At 40.3% G+C, this 12,933-nt stretch overlaps 2 protein-coding genes across 5 annotated transcripts in view; one reads left to right on the plus strand and one right to left on the minus strand.

Moving 5' to 3' along the window:
• Nucleotides 1-12,933, minus strand: part of LOC103153755 (protein turtle-like) — a 53,855-nt gene that overhangs the window by 6,697 nt on the left and 34,225 nt on the right. The window contains exons 2-6 of one of the 4 annotated variants that reach the window (XM_016662181.1): nt 11,333-11,574; nt 723-878; nt 510-545; nt 109-384; nt 1-26 (exon numbers count right to left, since the gene is read on the minus strand). The exon at nt 1-26 is cut by the window's left edge and continues 223 nt beyond it. In XM_016662181.1, the coding sequence (XP_016517667.1) occupies nt 1-26; nt 109-384; nt 510-545; nt 723-753 (369 nt within the window). In that variant the 5' untranslated portion in view covers nt 754-878; nt 11,333-11,574. Of the gene's footprint in view, nt 36-108; nt 385-509; nt 546-722; nt 879-11,332; nt 11,575-12,933 lie in introns of all 4 variants that reach the window. The other 3 variants (XM_007574780.2, XM_016662179.1, XM_016662180.1) reach the window with 3 other exon arrangements.
• LOC103153754 (uncharacterized) lies at nt 4,996-10,258 on the plus strand. The gene is made up of 3 exons (XM_007574779.2): nt 4,996-5,256; nt 5,935-6,273; nt 9,076-10,258. Exons 1-3 carry the CDS (start codon nt 5,193-5,195, stop codon nt 9,285-9,287), a joined length of 615 nt encoding a protein of 204 aa, XP_007574841.1. The 5' UTR covers nt 4,996-5,192; the 3' UTR covers nt 9,288-10,258.

A 12,933-nucleotide genomic window follows, 5' to 3' on the forward strand; every position in this document is an offset into this window, starting at 1 on the left:
AGGGAGGACAGGACTCTGCAGGATCACTGATCCACCTCAACACAGAGACAAACTACAGCATTTCATCCATTTCCACACAGCAACACTAACTCCACAGTCTGATCTTACCAGAGACAGAGAGCTGGATGCTGCTGCTGCTGCTGGAGGATCCAGACATGGACTCACACCAGTACAGGCCAGAGTCTTCTGGGTTGATGTAGGTCATGTTACAGGAGGAACCATCAGCTTCTCCCCATCCATCTTTACACTCAGACAGTTTCCTGGTTGTGTTTCTCCTCACAGTTCCTCCATCAGAGCTGTTTTCATCCTCACAGATCAGAGTCACTGATTCTCCTTTAAAGAACTGAGATCTGCTGGGACTCACAGTCAGACGAACTGGGAGAACTGGAAATAAAATGATCATGAGATCAGTTGAAATATGGTTCAAAACAAATATTTTTAATAACTTTTCTTTCTAAAGCATTTTTCTGAACATGTAAAAGATTTTAAAATGACAGAAAGACACCAACCTTTAACCTCTGCACAACTCAGCATGAAGGTCAAAACTGAAGAAAATTTTAAATATTTGATCAGGAACTGAAACGGCTTAAAATCTGACAAACTTGGAAGTCAACTGAATATTTAAAAATGTATAAATGTGCTCATTTTCTTTGATGCTCTGATTTCTGAATTCCAAATAAACCCATGAGAAGGTGAGCAGATGTTAACGTGTTTGTACTCACAGAGTGAAGCTGGTAGACATGTTGGTCTCATCGTAGCTCTGACTGATCTGAAGCTTCAGCTCAGCTGGTTTTACTGAGCTGAACCCGCCTCCTTCCTCCACATCACGGGGTCAGAGCAGCAGAGACACATTCACTGGATCCACCTGAACTCAGGAGCTACGTTCAGAATGACGATGACAAGCAGGAAAATATTACTTTATATTCATTTTAAAAGGCTTGAAAGATCTGAGAATAATAATTTCCTCCATAATCAGAAGCTGATCAAAGGATGTTGGACTTGGAGGTGTTAGTTAGAGAGCAGGAACAGAAAAAGATCACAGGAAAGGTTCATAGATGCAGAAAATGAGGAAACAGGAAAACAAGAGTTTGGTCGCTATAAGGCAATGGAGGATCTGCTGTGACGCCCCCTAGTGGGAGCTGCTGAAAGCACATGTTGAAGAATTAAAATATGTCAGATAATCTATTCTGGTAGCTCTGCTGTGCTGCCATTGAGAGGTCCGATGTTCCCCATGAGGTGAGAGGAACCGGGCCGGGATCAGACATGTCAACCAGAGAAGAAGAGCTTCCATCCATCCATCATCATAGATGGACACCAGGAAGGTACATAGTCTCAGTTCTGGAGCTCAAAGGACCAACCAGTGTGATGTCAACATTTTGTGTATGTGAAACTTTGACAAACTCATCCTTGAGATTATGAGGCTTCACCTTCATATTTCATCAGCAAGCATTTAAGGCATGAGGGTTAAAAGTTCAAGGTTCATTTTCAGAGCATGTCTGGATGTGAGAGGCCCCAGTGGAGCCGAGGCAAGGCAGCCTCCACTGTCAGCTGTGGCAGGGCAGCTGTGGTGTCCTGCCACCATCAGTATGTGAATGAGTGAATGAGTAAATGCATGGGCAGTTCTACACAGGGGCCAACAGGGGCCAAAAGGGGCCAATGGGGCAGCGGTGACCCTGTAGGACTGATCCAGGCCCCTGTAGCAGCCCCTGTGCTGAATACATGAATATAACAGATGTGGGATATAAACAGCTACATGGATACTTGCTGTATCTTAGGCCTCTGCACTTGTTCAGCCATTATAATGGCATAATCTGTTGTTAACCTGTAGTCAGTGGCACAACTGCACATTATTCAGGTGGATGCAAGAACATATTTTTTGCTTTTCACTAATAATAATTGCCATATGGGTAAATTAAAAAGGAAACATTTCAGGATTTCAGACTGTTATTAAAATACTACAGAAAGAGACAACAGCTTCCATCAGGAGGATCAGATTGTTGAATATTTCTGGAAACTTCTCCTCAGAGCAGAGCTGAGCCTGACTGAATGCTCACTGTACCACCTGGTGGTGATGTACAGAAGGCTTAATGATGACGTTAAAGGGCCAGATTACAGGTCCTTCTCAAAAAATTAGCATATTGTGATAAAGTTCATTATTTTCCATAATGTAATGATAAAAATTAAACTGTCATATATTTTAGATTCATTGCACACCAGCTGAACTATTTCAGGTCTTTTATTGTTTTAATACTGATGATTTTGGCAAACAGCTCATGAAAACCCAAAATCCCTGTCTCAAAAAATTAGAATATTATGAAAAGGTTCTCTGAACGAGCAATAAAAATAATCATCTGAATCAACAAAGTAACTCTAAACACCTGAAAAAGATTCCTGAGGCCTTTAAAAACTCCCAGCCTGGCTCATTACTCAGAACCACAATCATGGGTCAGACTGCCGACCTGACTGCTGTCCAGAAGGCCATCACTGACATCCTCAAGCAAGAGGGTGAGAAACAGAAAGACATTTCTGAACCAATAAGCTGTTTCCAGAGTATCGAGGCTCCTCAGTGGGAAGGAAAAAGTGTGGCAGAAAACGCTGCACAACGAGAAGAGGTGACCAGAACCTGAGGAAGATTGTGGAGAAGGGCCGATTCCAGACCTTGGGGGAAGCAGTGGACTGAGTCTGGAGTAGAAACATCCAGAGCCACTGTGCACAGGCGTGTGCAGGAAANCTTTTGAACCAGAAACAGCGGCAGAAGCGCCTGACCTGGGCTACAGAGAAGCAGCACTTTGGACCACTGTTGTTCAGTGGTCCAAAGTACTTTTTTCAGATGAAAGCAAACTTTGCATGTCATTCGGAAATCAAAGTGCCAGACTCTGGAGGAAGACTGGGGAGAAGGAAATGCCAAAATGCCAGAAGTCCAGTGTCCAGTACCCAGTCAGTGATGGTCTGGGAGCCATGTCAGCTGCTGGTGTTGGTCCACTGTGTTTTATCAAGGGCAGGATCAATGCAGCAGCTATCAGGAGATTCTGGAGCACTTCATGCTTCCATCTGCTGAAAAGCTTTATGGAGATGAAGATTTCATCTTTCAGCACAACCTGGTACCTGCTCACAGAGCCATAACCCTTAGTATTACTGACCATGGTGTTACTGTTGGCCTGCCAACTCTCCTGACCTGAACCCCACAGAGAATCTGTGGGATATTGTGAAGAGAAAGTTGAGACCCAAAACTCTGGATGAGCTTAAAGCCGCTATCGGAGCCTCCTGGGCTCCATAACACCTCAGCAGAGCCACAGGCTGATTGGCTCCATGCTGCATTGAAGGCTGCAAAATGATTCCTGACCAAGTACTGAGTGCATAGCTGAACATAATTATTTGAAGGTTAACTTTTTTGGCATTAAAATACTTTTCTGATATTGGTCGGATGAAAGATGCTAATTTTTTGAGACATGGATTTTGGGTTTTCATGAGCTGTATGCCAGAATCATCAGTATTAAAACAATAAAAGACCAGAAATATTTCAGTTGGTGTGCAATGAATCTAAAATATATGACAGTTTAATTTTTATCATTACATTATGGAAAATAATTAACTTTATCACAATATGCTAATTTTTTGAGAAGGACCTGTACGTGTTTTTCAGGCACATTGTGCCATTTTAGAGCACAATCAACCTAAATTTATGAGAATGCTATTTATGTCAAATATTACTATAAAGAGGCTGCACAGTGGCGCAGTTGGTAGAGCTGTTGCCTTGCAGCAAGAAGGTTCTGGGTTCGATTCCCAGCCCCGGTCTTTCTGCATGGAGTTTGCATGTTCTCCCTGTGCATGGTGGGTTTTCTTCGGTTTCCTCCCACAGTCCAAAAACATGTCTGTCAGGTTAATTGGCCTTTCCAAATTGCCCCTAGGTGTGTGTGCATGGTTGTGTGTCTGTGTTGCCCTGCGACAGACTGGCGACCTGTCCAGGATGTACCCCGTCTCTCACCCGGAACGTTAGCTGGAGAGGCACCAGCACCCCTCCCGACCCCACTGAGGGACAAGGGTGTTCAGAAAATGGATGGATGGATATTACTATAAAGGAATGTTGCTTCCTGATTTAACGTCTTGAAGTTGGGCCCACCTTCAGGAAGTCATCACATTGTTGCAGAAAGTGCCTCCACTGTATGTGATGATTAGCTCAGTGAATTGTGTGTATGTTGTGTGTGGGTGAGTGAGATGTATGGGAGTGAGTGGGTGACGGTGTGTGTGGCGGAGTAAATGTAGACGACGACCGGAGCAGCGGCTGTAAGAAACGTCTGTGCAGCTTTCACCTGTTAGCTAGAGCGATTAAAAGTTACCTCCAACTACCTCTGAGCCACCGAATGATTCATGTTCAAGGCGTGTGAGGGAGTTAACCCCGAAGTAGAGACTTCGGCCCTGGAGGAAGATCTCCCCTGTGTCTTCAGACCACAGTCAGCAGACTGAAGAGGAACGGTTAACAACATCATGGCTCCTCCATTGACCTTTTACCAATGTTTTTACCAGCATTGCTCTGTGAAGTAGCTCAGCAGTTCCACCAGGTGTTTGCTAATTGCTGCTGGCTAGTCTGAAGGAGCTGAGTGGGACAGACATGAAGAATGGCTGCTCTGTGAGGCAGAGGCTCACCTGAGACTGCAGCTCAGAGGAGGAGCTGTAGGCCCTTGAAGGCGGGGCTTGGTCCACCGAGGCGTTTTGCTCAGTTGAACGGTTGCCATGGAGATTAAAGGATTTCTCAAACAAGCATGAATAAAAAACAAGGCAACTCTCCAGGTAGGTTTTTAATGCAGGAAAAACGCCGTTTTTTCATAACTCTGTCCCTTTAAGGCGGAGTTTTGGAGCGAACGCCATTGCGACCCCCTGTGGAGCATCGCTGAGGTACAAGGACAAAACGACTTCACTATTATTATTGTTTTGGTCCTCAAAGCAACATAAGGTGTTTAACGGCTTGCCATAGCCGCTTTGCTCCACCTTCTTCCGCATGTTGTTCCAGTTCTCGACCTTTGAGACATCGGTGAATCTCTACGGCAGTTTTTTCATTTATTTGAGGCCCAAGAAACAAACAATATAATAAAGTTTAGTGTTTTAAGTTAAACTTCTGGTATTTTGTTATTTTCTATAATCATATAGTCGCGGCAGTAGAAACGGGCCTACACTGTCAGACAGCCAACACGGAAATGAGTTTGCAACCAAACAACTCGTTTCTCGTGATCTTCATCTTCATCTTCATCGCATCTGCAGGTTAGTTTCTGCTGGAAAAGCTTCAATTTTGATCTGATATATGGAGATAACTTACGGTGATTGTCCATGGAAACACATTTATGTTTATAAATGCAGATTAAAATGGCTTAAAGTTTAATGAACAAAATGTAACAATGGAGAATTAAAGCAGGATTAAAACTCGTAATATCATGTTAGAATAAGATTTATATTTGGGCTGTTTATGTTTGTTTAATAGAATTAAGTGTCCAGAATCAATAAGGGTAATGAAAACATCGGTGTAGAGCAAAGGATGCTGGGAGATTTCAGGGACCTTATCTAGGAAATGTGTTAACTTGTTAAAGACCAAACATTCTCAATTGGTGAACATCATTCAGATCTGATGTGTCCACTGTTGGTTTGAGACGTTTATTATGTGTTTGGAGTGTTTATATCCACCATGTGGAGCCTTCATGATGCATGGGGGTGAAGCATCGTCAGCGTCTTCACATCAGTGGATCCATCATCATCTGTGGAGCCGTGAAGCTGAACAGCCTTGATTTCACTGATATCTCCACTGTTTAACTCTGTGCTCTCTGGGATTTGTAGTCCTTCTCTACTGTATGACTATATAGATTTATGTTGTGGCCCCTGGTCTTCACAGCATCACTAATCTGATGAAAATGCTGCAATTTCTCTGCTCTGTTTCCTGTCGTACAGATCAGACAAACATCACAGCTCAACCTGGACAGGACGCGCGTCTGCCCTGCACATCTCCCGATAATAAACCTGCTTTATTTGTTGAGTGGAGGAGAACTGATCTGAGATCAGAATATGTTCTTCGGTACAGAAATAATAAGATTAACACAGAAAACCAGCATCCATCGTTTAGGGACCGAGTGGATCTGCTGGACCAACAGATGAAGGGTGGAGACGTGTCTTTGGTTCTGAGGAACGTGACGACTGGCGACAGAGGAGCTTATAAATGTCGAGTCGTTCAGACAGACAGAAAGACAGACACTGTCTTCACCATAAACCTGGATGTAGAAACATCTCCAGGTGAGTCGTTGTCGGCTTTTTCTGCAGCTTCCTGTTTGGTCATGTCAGAGGGAATCAGTTCAGAAAGTTGATTAAACTCTGAGTTTGGAAACACTCCAGGTTTTCCCCTCCATAAAAATACATGGAGGGATTATTTGACCTGCAGAAAGAGCCAATCGACCTTTAAACCGTCAGTGGTTGCCATAGTTACCTGCATTTATCTTTCTGTTTCAACATTAGCTAGCATGTTATTGGCATACTACAACTGTCCATCACAGCATGATAAAATAAGTTCTGCTACCAAACTGACCTTAGTGATCCATTAGTGACCCGAACGCATCACATGCAGCTGAGTGGATAAATACCAGGACAAAACGACCCGAACCTCAATTAGCAGTAATATTAAAACAACTTTGTTCAAGATAAACCCATCAGCTCTCAGTGAGGAACGTTGAGTACCTCTGGATAAAATGTCTGTGGTGAACAAGGGCTCCATGATGGGGATTTACAAAAATGTAAGGTTTCCTTAAAAAATCAACCAAGAACAGAATTAATATTTTTTTTGCAAAGAACAAATAAAATACAACAATTTCTTTGTGTTTTGGTCCAAATTAGCTGCAGGGTGACAAACTAAACCTCTGGAAATGAAAAGTGCAGCAGGATGGTAGTGTGAGATAAAATCAAACCTCTGACACCAACAGGCACCACAAAATAATTTAAATAGTTAGAATAATGTATGAACGTGATGTTAACTGATAATTCCTCTGCATTCAGCATATCACCATGGAAACTGACTCTATGGAGGAAACTAAACCCACCAGAACCTTCTGACCGGCTGCCTGTCATGAGTTTTCTCTAAACTCTTCCTGTCTCAGTTCACTTCCCCTGAGCAGAAATCACCAGATTTTGGTTAAAAACTGATGATTTCTGATTCAATTCTTATAAAAACTTTCACCGCTGCAGTGAAACGACGTCATGACACTTGGAATTACCATGGCAACCATTCACAGTCACAGATCAAGACTGAAATTTTCTTTTTGTTATTTTCTTTCCATTAATAAAGCACGTTGGACTGCTCTGTGTTAGAATGGCGCTTTATAGTTTTAATAAAGAGAAAATATGTTCTAAAAAGCTAAACAGCATCACTTTAATAACTAATAAATCAGAGTTTAAAGCTAAAATAAAATACTCAGATGAAATAATTTAATGTTTTACAGACTTGCAGTACAGATGTGTAGTAACTTGAACCTCCAACAGAAGCACAACAGTTCCCTCTGCTAATATCTCAGCATTAAGATGATCTTATTGTTTGTTGCTGAATCAGCTGTACATTTCAATAATATGCAGAGTTTCTCTGCAGGTTAATTATGCAGCTGAAAGTGTTTGCATCCATTTATGAACAGGTTATTAATAAAGGATTTTTATGTGGAAAACATTTAGATAATCTGGATTATGAACAGAAAAACAGGGAACCGGGTCATAAAGTTCTGATCCTGTTGCTCCAGTTCAGGTGGAACAAGGTTCCTTTCTCTGATTTCTCTATGATGGTAGAGATGTTTAAAATAATCTCTAATTTATCTCTGTTCATTCTGGACCTGAGCTGAGACGACCTGGTGTTCCCAGTCTGTCCAGCAGGGGGCAGGTCTCCTCCAACAGGAGCATTAATGGACGTCACAGTGATGTCATGTGACCTCTAGTGACCTTGAGGGCCCGCTGGGCCTAGAACAGAGGGACCAGGGTGTAGTCATGCTGTGGGCCTCATTGGGTCAGGATAAGAACCAGGTTCTGTCGCACAGTGGGAATCTGTGGAGCCTCCACTGACTGGAGGTGAAACAGTTAGAATAGAAAAAATATTATTCTGACAAGGCTTCAAGTTTTCATCCTGTCACATTGATCAACTTCAGTCAAATAGAAACTATGTGGTTTAATCTAGTATAAAATTGGCCTTTATATTTTGAAATAGGTTTTATCACTCGCATACTGGACATTTATTAAAATGTTGCTTATGATCCAATTCATTTTAACCAAAGAACAAACAAAACATGTTTCAGTTCTGATTCCACTCACGGCTAAATAGTTTCAGTTCAACAGAAATCAAGTAGAAGCTGCTATTTAACAGAATTATTGGCTCTGATCCAATGGCTGGAGATCAGAACCAGAACCACCGCAGTGAGACGTAAACCCAGTAGTTGGATGAACTCCTCCAAGGCGGCATCTCTTTGACAAAACGAGACAATAAATCTCCTCCTGGTGATTTTCACCATGACAGGAAGCTGAAGAGCTGCAGAGACCAGAAACCAGAATCCAGACATGATGGCCTTAAATAAAAGGCCTGATATGATCGGATATTCTGGAGGACGGCAAGAAAAACCCTGTGACTCAGTCAGCTCACGGAGGAAAGATGTATTGATACATAACTGTGGCCCTGATGGCCCTAGTAGGTCCAGCCAGCACTAATAATCTGCTTCATAATGATAAATGAATGAATGAGAGTCAAGATGGTAGGAAGAAAATAATCCTTCAGCTTTAAATATTTCCACTCAAAGAGCCAAAGTTTAGGGATATAAAAGGACGTCACTTCAGGTTGATGAAGAGAAAAGCTGCTGGCATGAAGTCATCCACACAGGTGTTACCATGGTGATGATCAGGAAATCAATCCAGGATTTTTTCCAAACTCAGAGTTTCCACATCATAACTTTTCTTTTGATGTTTTCTAAAGATGTTTTAGTTGAGAGTCTAGAAATCAGCTGGTCTGAGATCAGATGATGATCTTCAGTCATTTTCTACCTGAACATCAAACTAACACCTGGTTCTGTTCTGCAGGTGGACCTGATGGAGAGAACAGAGGCGGATCAGGTCTGGTGGTTTATGTGGTGGTTGGTCTATTAGCTTTAGTTATTATTATTATTGCTGCTTCTGTTGCTGCATGTTTCATTCATAAAAAAGATAAAAGTCAAAACTCAAACCAGAGTTCTGAAAAACCACCTCAGTCTCAGCAGCCTTTAACGGATCAGAACCAACCAGATGAGCAGTGAATCCAGTCTGACCTGCAGGATGATGGATCCAGAACCTCAGCAGATCCTTCATCCAGAATCACTGACTGACTTTCACCAAGCAGAGGAAACCCAAACTGTCAACTGTTGGTCCTTCACCAGAACCAAACCAGGCCTGACAGAACCAGAACCATTACAGAACCAGAACCGTTACAGAACCAGAACCTTTACAGAACCGATCTATAACCCGTCCAAACTGGACTGAAAGCTTCATTATTATAGGAACTGAATCAAACTGGGCTGCAGTTTAGCATCAGGATCAGTTTGTAACTTTTAGACGTTTCATCTGGAATTAAAATGTTTTTATTTCATCTTTCTGTCACTGAACTGAGTTAATGATTAAGATTTTAATTCATTTATTTTATTTTATTTCACTGAGAGAATCTGCTACATTAAACTCAGTCATATTCCTTAAATTATAATATTATTGAAAAGTTCATTTATTTCAGTAACTCAAACAGAAATAGATTAATCAGGTTGATGTTTCTGAGCTTTTCTACCTAATAGTGATTTTATTTTATGCTTAGTGAAAACAATGAAGATTAATATTAAATAAGGCCAATAAAAAACCTTTTAATGCAGAAAAGTGAATTTACAAGAGACACTTTTAATCTGAGAAACAATCTGAACATAAATTATAACTTATTAAATCTGACTCAATGTGTGTTTTACATGTTTTCAGAAACTAAACTGTTTGTGTTAAATGTTCCTCCTGAAAGTGTCTGAATCATTTTATTTGTTACTTTTCAGATATTTATGGTATTAATGCAGCATTTCTCCAGTCAAACCAGAAACGTTTCACTGGTTCAGTGTCTGATCCTGTTGCTGTTACTTAAAGCTGCATGTTTGTTGCTTAATCCTCAGGTCAGTTTTCATATTAATGTGTGGTTTAATTTCTGTCTGAGAGATAATGTTCATGTCATGGAGTCAGAACAATAAACTCATAAATTCACTGTTTTTATTGTAATAACTTGTAAAATAACTCTGGGCTGATTATTGAATCATCTGAGGTCAGCAGGTCAACCAACATGTTCAGAAAGCAGAAATCAGAGCAGATGATGTTCAGCTCATTCACATCAATCCTGAATATTAAAAATCATAAAACACAAACTTACCGTCCTTTAAATCGCCGTTAAAATGTAGAAATGTTTCTTCAATGCAGAAATTCTGGAGTTTCTTCAATATCTTCAAAATGTTTCAAAACGTTCCAGAAAAGTTTGACACGAGTTTTGTTAGATTTGATGGAAGTGGAAGAGAAGCTGTTTGGGTCAGGAGGTCAACCAGGGACGACTGGCTGACCTTTGACCTTTAAACTTTCATTTATAACTTTAGCACAAAATCAGCTGAAGTTTAATCTGTTATTTCTGGTCAGATTGTTTTAAAATAAAAAATTACATCAAACCAACATGAATACAAATAGTTTTATAACCGTCACTTTATTATCAAGTTTATTATGTTTTAATTAAAAAGATTTTCCAAAAGTATTTGATTTTATGAATTGTTTCTGTTTTAGGTCATTAAATACTGTTAATCATAAAATCTATCATAAACCATATTTAGTGTTTATACAAGAAAATGTTTTAAGGTATTTTTGTCATTTTGTTTCCAAAACTAATAAAATAATCCAGAATCTAAATCCACAACCAGCAGGTTAAAGATCAGATCGTCCAATCAGCTCTGAGAACATGAGGATCTGCAAACTAACTGAACAATAACTGGATCAGAACAGAACAGAACCACAGTCTGGGTCTGAGGTGTTTATGTTTACTGCTACATAATCCATTCTTATTCATCAAGACTTTTTAAAAATATTAATAACTTAAGTCTGAAACAGAAATTTCAAAGAGTTAAACGTTTCTGGCGCTAAACTGAATATAAGTTTATAGGTTCTGGTGACCCGTCCAGGTGACCCCGCCTCTCGCCCGGAACGTGAGCTGGAGAGGAACCAGAACCTCCCGACCCACTAAGGGACAAGGTGTTAGAAATGGATGGATGGAGGTTCTGGAGTCTTTGACTGAGAGACGAACCTGTAGAGGAGGAGGAGCTCCGTCAGGTGGATGAAGCTGATTGGACCAGAACCTGTTCTTGGTTCCTCCATCGTCAGTCAGTCAGAACCAGAGACCGTCTCCGTCCTGATGCTGGTTTCCTGGATCCATCTGATCCTGCAGAGGATCAGACTCTGACTGCAGCTCATTTCTGTTCCTGCAGTCCAGAGGATTTGATCCCAGAGTGACGGAGAATCCAGGATCAGCTGAGATCTTCATCTGATCTGCAGGAGAAACACAAGTTAAACGGATCCAACCGGTTCTGGACCGAACCGGATCGGATTCTCACGTCCTGAATAAAAACCTCAGATATCCATAAGCTGAACAACATCCAGGTTCTTCATGAAAATTTATGCCATCTGACCAACATTAAATGTTAAACTGTATCAATTAAACTCCAGATAGACGTTAGAGGATCCAGCAGGAGCCAGTAGCTGTTAGGGAATAAAATGCCTGAATCTTTAAAACTTTGAAAAGTAACAATGCTTTAACATTTTTTACACACATTTTTTTATGTTTTTATTTATTTATTTATTTATTTATTTATTTATTTATTTATTTATTTATTTATTTATAATGAGTTTTATTAATAATAAAAAAAGGCTGTTCTTGACAGGGTTTAACATTTACTGAAAATGATTTAAAATATAAAATAATTCATTTAAACAAATGTTGAATCTTAGCAGAAACCATTAAAAACAACATCATTCTTTTGTGCTACATAATTATAGTTAATTCATTCCCTGAGCGGCAGCTTTGTTGTCAGTAGGAACCGGTTGATCTGCTCGGTCGGGCTGAGGAACGTTCACTGAACCGCAGCTGAAACTCTGAGTTTCTCCTTTTGACAGTGAAACAAAGAGAAGCAGCTGATTGGATGAAAGAGTTTAAAACCTGACCAGCAGTTTCTGTCTCTAAAACAACAAATGACTGAAAACTTTCAGAGAATGAACCTCTGACCACCTGTAACCTGGACACACCTGGGCTCCATGGTGACGTATCCTAAAAGAACAAACACCACCTAGTGGACGGAATGGAGTAACGCAGGAGGAATATCCCAGAAACTATAGTTGGTTTGTCAGATTTAAACATATTTAACTTTCTGATGACAATAAATGAAATAATTTTTCAATCAGCTGCTTGATCCTTCACACATCACGTGTATCTGATTGTTTTAAAATAAATATTTTACTAACTTTGATGTTTTACTGATGTCTGCTCAACAAACTGGCTCTTGGGAAAAATAAAGTTTATTTTAAATTGAAACTTTTATAGTTTCTGTTTTTAATTTTTCATCTTCCATTAAATCTTGCTGTGAAAATAAACTATTGACACATCTATGTTGTCCAGACAAATTTTAATGTAAAAATAGTTTGTTTGTCCTAAAACATTTGAATACTTTTGTTTACAGGTAAAATCAGCAGGAAGTCAAGATTGAGACCAGGAAGCAGCACAGATCAGACATTTCCTCTTTCTCAGGTTAAACTTTTGCTCTGATCAGAGTCACGACTGTAAAACCTGGTTTGGTTTAACAATCAGACTCACAGTTTTCTAAACTATACAGGCAGTGCTGGTTGAACTGAAAC

Source organism: Poecilia formosa, unplaced genomic scaffold (genome assembly GCF_000485575.1).
Source record: "Poecilia formosa unplaced genomic scaffold, Poecilia_formosa-5.1.2 Scaffold361, whole genome shotgun sequence".
Classification (NCBI taxonomy): Eukaryota; Metazoa; Chordata; class Actinopteri; order Cyprinodontiformes; family Poeciliidae; genus Poecilia; species Poecilia formosa.

Bases quoted from the DNA above. Each gene is read 5' to 3' on its own strand.
- LOC103153754 (XM_007574779.2), top strand. From the start codon at position 5,193: ATGAGTTTGCAACCAAACAACTCGTTTCTCGTGATCTTCATCTTCATC. The intron at 5,257-5,934 runs GTTAGTTTCTGC...CCTGTCGTACAG, and splicing joins CATCTTCATCGCATCTGCAG to ATCAGACAAACATCACAGCT. The intron at 6,274-9,075 runs GTGAGTCGTTGT...TCTGTTCTGCAG, and splicing joins GGATGTAGAAACATCTCCAG to GTGGACCTGATGGAGAGAAC.